This window comes from Sinocyclocheilus anshuiensis, unplaced genomic scaffold (genome assembly GCF_001515605.1).
Source record: "Sinocyclocheilus anshuiensis isolate Anshui unplaced genomic scaffold, SAMN03320099.WGS_v1.1 scaffold50, whole genome shotgun sequence".
Lineage (NCBI taxonomy): Eukaryota > Metazoa > Chordata > Actinopteri > Cypriniformes > Cyprinidae > Sinocyclocheilus > Sinocyclocheilus anshuiensis.
Window position 1 is genome coordinate 243222 of NW_015542382.1, and position 6335 is coordinate 249556.

Here is a 6335-nt window from a genome sequence, read left to right on the forward strand (position 1 = left end):
TACATTAAAGAGTGACAAACATGCAAAAAAAAGAAGAAATCAGGAAGGGGGCCAACACTTTCTCACACCACTGTATATATTTATATATTATACACACACACACATATACACACACAAACAAAGAAAACCAAGTAGATAGAATAGAAAAAATAGCAAGCTAGTGATGATTGATGACATCAGTGGAACTTTGAACTTGGTAAAAGTGCTTTAATCAGAGTGACTTTTACATTTAATTACACTACTATTCAAACGTGTTTTTTTTGGAGAAAAACAATTATACGTTTTATTCAGCAAAAAATGCATGAAATTGACCAAAAGTGTCAATATTACATACTGCACCTATAATTACATTTTAAAATAAAATAAAAAACAGTCATTTTGCATTGTAATAATATTTCATAATATTACCATTATTTTTCTAACAAATAAATACAGCGTTGGTGAGCATATTAAGAGACTTCTTTCAGAAGTATTAAAAAATCGTACTGATCCGAAAGTTTTGAACTGAATGGTAAGGTTCAATACGTATGATATTGTGTGTAATAACCATTTGTTATTAAAGCAGTAATTCACCCAAAATGTCATTCCAAGCCCATATGATTGTCTTACTTGAAAGGAACACAAAAAATTTATTTTGTTTTGTTTGCCACAAAAATACATCGTATGTCTTCAGAATAACTTGGAATTATAAAATAATGCAAAATTTTAATTTTGGGGTAAATCAATCATTTAATCTTGCACGTTTGTGTGTTTTTATTTGTTCAATGTTGGCTTGGTGATGGGTCTACATTGTCTTGAGCCAATCAAGCTTCCATGCAAGTTCTTTAAAAACTAAACTGACTAATTCAGAAGTATTAATAAATGAACAATACATTTCTAATGCTAACTCTTAAGAGCTTAGATTCTTTGAAGTCTAATCTGAATGAATGGTTTTTGCTATCTATTTGTACATCATCCTGTTCTCATAATCTCTCTAATGTTGTTCTATTAATGACAGATGGAATTAGTAACACTTGTTAACCCTAACCCTCTTTATTTAGTTATAATGCTAACCCTCTTTATTCAGTATAAGAACACATTTCCTAAGTCTGCTTTAACTTTTTAATCACACTTGATCTTGGGTTTTCTTTGGATCATGTTGCCTTTTCTTGAAGTCCTGCTTACTGTATTCCATGTAGGAGCAGTGGCCTCGGTAGCCTCGGTAGCAGAAGCAGCTGCGGTTGTGGAAACCACAGCAGCTGAGGTGATTAATGCAGAGGCTGAACAGACCCCAGAACCTGTGGAGGCAGCAACTGCGATTGTAGAAGCAGTAGCAGCTGATGCACCTGTTGTTGAGGATGTCACTGCTGAGGCTGCTGCTCCCATTGCTGAAACAATCGGTGAGGCATCTTCTGCTGAGGAAGCAGCCTGAGTCCCCAGCTGTCTAGATATGTGATTCTTCCCAACCCACCTTGGAACGCTCCATTAAGTTGTTAGAGACTCCCATTTTTGTGCTCCTTTTAACTAATTGACTGTGTCATCTGAACAGAAAGAAGTGTCCCTTTTCAAATTGTGAGCTCCACAGGGTGTTAATTTCACGGGTGAGGAGGAGGAGAGGTTGAGGAAGTCCAAAAATAAGTATTGAGGATTTAAACAAACAAAACATGGACTTTTTTAAAATTTTATTCCAGCCTGTGTTTTGACACTTGAATATCTAATTTAAATCACATATAAAGTTTTGTAATCTCTCCTCCTTCACCCCCAGTGTATGTGCCTGCTGTAATACTTGTTACTGTGTACCCACATTATAACATTTTGGCCTGGTTTCACAGACGGATTAGACTAAACCAGGATTAGGCCATAGTTCAATTAGGTTAATTTTTCATAAACATGCCTTAGAAAACACATTACTGGTGAGCATCTTGGGACAAAACAAAGGCGCTGATATATTTTAAGATCAGTCAGTGCAAGTTTCTTTCAGTTGACACAGCTCAGATTTACATTTTAGTCTGGGACTAGGCTTAAGCCTTGTCTGTGAAACCGGGGGTTTGTGTCTCATACGTGTGCAGGGAGGCATTTTTCTTAAGTAACTTCATATTGACAATGATGTTTACTGGCAACAAGAACATGCTAACATTTTATGGATATGTACTAGGGTTGTGTGTCATTCAGAACTGAATTGAAAATGCTTTTTAAATTCCAAAATAAAAAGATTTTAGTTGAATTTGAATTGTGATAGTAAACAGCATTCAGAATTGTGATTTTTTTTTAAGGAAGTATTAAAATGAACAGAAAATCGAAGCAATTTATGTACGTGCAATAACTAATTTTAACTAAAAGAAGGCCCATCAAGACAAACTTTAAATGATGTCTTGACAAAACCTTTTCATGTTTAACCTGACAAAGTTTAAATTCAGCCTGTGAATGTATGAGACTTTCAATTTATTAGCTACTTTAATTAAATAACCAGTAGAATAACAATTTGCAATAAACTAAAACTAATTAAAATAATATAACAAATGCCAGTTTGCAGCAACAAGCAGAATAACAGACTGTTTTGTGCAGCTAAAATAACTGGAAATGGCTGACACCAGAAGCAAAAGTTCAAAATGACTGTATCCGCACTTAGATTAAAAAGAGAGTGGATAGACATGAATACCTTTATATATAATTCTTCTAAATTTATATTTAATACATTGTATTAATACACATGCATTCCAAGCCATTGTGGCCTTATAAGCAATATAAGAGATCTTTTGTTTTCTTTTTTAATGACTTGCCATTTTTTTACCTGTGCATGTTGTCTCTCAGTTATAGGGATGGAGGACACACATTGTGCCTTTTTTATAATTAGCTTAAATATCACTTAAAATGTGAACTATCATAAGGAAACTTAATGCAGTGTCACATATCATAATACTGACATTGGAAACATTTGCTCTTAATCTCGATGCTGCTTTTTGAATTTAGACTTAACCAACTCAGAACTTTTGATTGCTGATTGCAGTTTTTAAAACTGACAAAATATTTGTATTCCTTAAATAAAGTACTTAAAATATTATTATTTTTGAGTCTGAATTCAGTGCCGTTTTCAATGATCCCTTTACGTCACAAACTGTAAATGAAATGAAAAATAATAAACAAATTGTCATTATATTTCGTATTTCTGTATATTGTGTGCATTTGTAGAATAGCTCCTTCCTGTGTTGTTTTCGATCAGGATGCTTCGCTTAGTTTTGATCGTCCGCTTTAAATGTTTCCATGTATCTGTAAATACAGATTAAACCCCACTTCCTTATGCTGGCAAATGCATCCCAATTGTTGCTCTTAAAGTCCATTTTAGTTTGCATACTGGCTTGATTATAATGACTTTAGGCATCTCTTACAGTTAATCTGAGGAAATCTCTCTAATGTGTGTTGGTTGTTTGCTCACTAATCTTAGAGGTTTATGCCACTTATGGTGGTTTAAGAAGATTCCCAATGGTACCACCTTCAAATCTAGCTTTGAAAATGGTGAGATATTTCCATGCAATGTCCTATGTGTGCCCATCACCAAATGGCACTCGGCTGCCCCCTGCTGCTATATGTATTGTAGATACATTGCCATATATCGCAAACAAAAGTCAGGAACATGATATTGAGATATAAATCTCCAAGTGCAAGGTTCTCAGAAACGGATGGAAAAGGAAGTTCTAATGAGCTTCACTTAGCACAATTTTGTGAGGGAATTTTTTGACCCCACTATGCTTTCATTTGTAATGTAATGTTTCTTTTTTTACTGCAATATAATCTACAGTAACACTCAGTAACAGTTACTGTAAAAGTACAGTAACACTCATTAACTAATGTTATTGGTTCTCCAAGTGGGATTTCAAGGTTTCTACCATCAAAGAAAAATAAATATTAGAAAATGCTAAAATAAACATTGATTCTGTGGGCCTATTTATAGCATATTTACCTACATGTTTCTGTAATAAACTAATCTTGTTGCAGTTATCCCAATGTCTGACCTACTGAGCACTGTGAAAGTCCTGGCTGGATCTACAGCAGAGATTGCAGCTGCTTCAGTCGGTGATCAGCACCTGGTGGCCGCAGTGAGATTGGCTGAGGAAAACAATTCTATGGAGACCCTCAATGGGCTGGAGGTTGCTGATGTTAAAGCAGAGGTCCCAGCAGAAGTGCCTGAGGGAGCTGTGGTTGAGGAGGCCATGATATGTAGATTGAATCTGAAAACAGAAGGAAAAGAACTGGAGGAACTGCCATCATCACGTCATGCAGTAGAAGAAACTTGTGGCAGATGACCATGTCAAGTCTGAGGCAGACAGCCCTGCTGTGCCTGAAGTTAATGTTGAAAGCCTTGCTTCATCAGAGGAGGCCCTTGTTACAGAGACGGAGAACATTTTGGAATTGGAAGACTCAACAAGCCCTGTGGTGATGCTCTCAGAAGATGACACTGTCTCTGGAGCTGCAGAGTTGACATCAGAAACAGTCGAGGACGTAGGTCAGAAAATGGAAGAATGTAAAGCGTTGTGTCATGAGCCAACTGCCACAGAAACAGAACATGCAGATCTCACAGCATCAGCAGCAGACCTGGAGGACTCATTACAGGGATTTGAATCTGAAAACAGAAGGAAAAGAACTGGAGGAACTGCCATCATCACGTCATGCAGTAGAAGAAACTTGTTGTGGCAGATGACCATGTCAAGTCTGAGGCAGACAGCCCTGCTGTGCCTGAAGTTAATGTTGAAAGCCTTGCTTCATCAGAGGAGGCCCTTGTTACAGAGACGGAGAACATTTTGGAATTGGAAGACTCAACAAGCCCTGTGGTGATGCTCTCAGAAGATGACACTGTCTCTGGAGCTGCAGAGTTGACATCAGAAACAGTCGAGGACGTAGGTCAGAAAATGGAAGAATGTAAAGCGTTGTGTCATGAGCCAACTGCCACAGAAACAGAACATGCAGATCTCACAGCATCAGCAGCAGACCTGGAGGACTCATTACAGGCTACAGGTGCAACAGAGGCTGGAGAAGAAGTTATTGTCGTGGAAATGATGCAGGATGCTGTGGAGAAAGCTAAACCTGTTGAGGCATCAGATGAAGGTAACATGATTATGGCACCATAAGGAATAGTTCACCCAAAAATAAGAATTTGCTGAAAGTTTACTCGCCCTTAGGTCACCCAAGATGTAGATGAGTTTGTTTCTTCATTGGAACGGATTTGGAGAAATTTTGCATCGCTTGCTCACCAAAGAATCCTCTGCAGTGAATCAGTGTTGTCAGAATGAGAGTTCAAACAGCTGATAAAAACATAATTAATCCAGTCAATCATTTAACATTTTGTGAAGTGGAAAAAACTGCATGTTTGTAAGGGGGGAAAAGTGAGTACATTTTCAGCAAACCTTTGGGTGAACTATTCCTTTTTTTTTTAATTAGACTTTAGTTTTAAACATTCAATCATCATGTTTACTTCTTTTTCCACAGCTGTTGAAAGTGGAAATGTTGCAATGACCATGACACAAGCCTGAAGTGAATGCACCTGAGACACTGAAAACGAGTGAAACTAAATAATCTGATGTAATACATACCGAAGTTAACATATAGTGGTGCTGTTACAGCCATAAAAAAGACCTCTAAATGACTTTTTGTTTCCAACTGAATCGCAAATTTGGTGAATGACTATGGTCTCCTTCATTTTGTTATTTCATCTGAAAATGAGTCCGTTGAAACTGTTTTGAGTTTAATTTATCTAATTTTGTGTCTCTGGAAAATAGTGATCTGTGACACTGTATTATGTTGAATATCAAAGATTTTGTGGGCACATTCATTTTGTTAGATTGCTTTTTATTTTAAAGTGAAAAGATAAAATTAGAATTAGGGCAGAAGGTCCCAACTGGCATGTTGTTGATAGTGCTTATTGTAATTCATTAGGTTATTATTCAGTTCAATATTGTAAACATGCATTGCATTCATTTTTTTAAATTTTTTATGTGTAATCAAAATGGAAGGAAATTTTATATGAAATTTAAATTAATCACATCAATCTTAAATGTATTTATTTATTTATTTGTATTTATTTTTAATGTATAGGTGTACATTTTAGACATCTTCAATATATATAAATATATATATATATATAGGCTATATAAGTGAACTGATTTGATTTTAATTTTAATTTAATTTAAATTCATAGTGTTGCTATTATGATGTATCTTAAATTAACACATGGTCAATTAGATATGTAAGTTGTAGCATAAATGTACCTTTCATAACCTTTCATAATTATCTGGGATTCTACTTTATCTGTAACTGATTAATTATTTAGCTAAACTGTCAAAGCACAATTTTAAATAGTATTT

The 6335-nt window shown here is 35.5% G+C and overlaps 1 protein-coding gene across 1 annotated transcript in view; it reads left to right on the plus strand.

Moving 5' to 3' along the window:
• Nucleotides 1–5916, plus strand: part of mgarpb (mitochondria localized glutamic acid rich protein b) — a 9965-nt gene extending 4049 nt beyond the window's left edge. Inside the window, exons 5-9 of the mRNA XM_016491842.1 lie at nt 1179–1379; nt 3973–4275; nt 4349–4476; nt 4653–5079; nt 5461–5916. Coding sequence (XP_016347328.1) covers nt 1179–1379; nt 3973–4275; nt 4349–4476; nt 4653–5079; nt 5461–5504 — 1103 coding nt within the window. The 3' untranslated portion in view covers nt 5505–5916. The remainder of the gene's footprint in view (nt 1–1178; nt 1380–3972; nt 4276–4348; nt 4477–4652; nt 5080–5460) is intronic.
• The last annotated feature ends 419 nt before the right edge of the window (nt 5917–6335 follow it).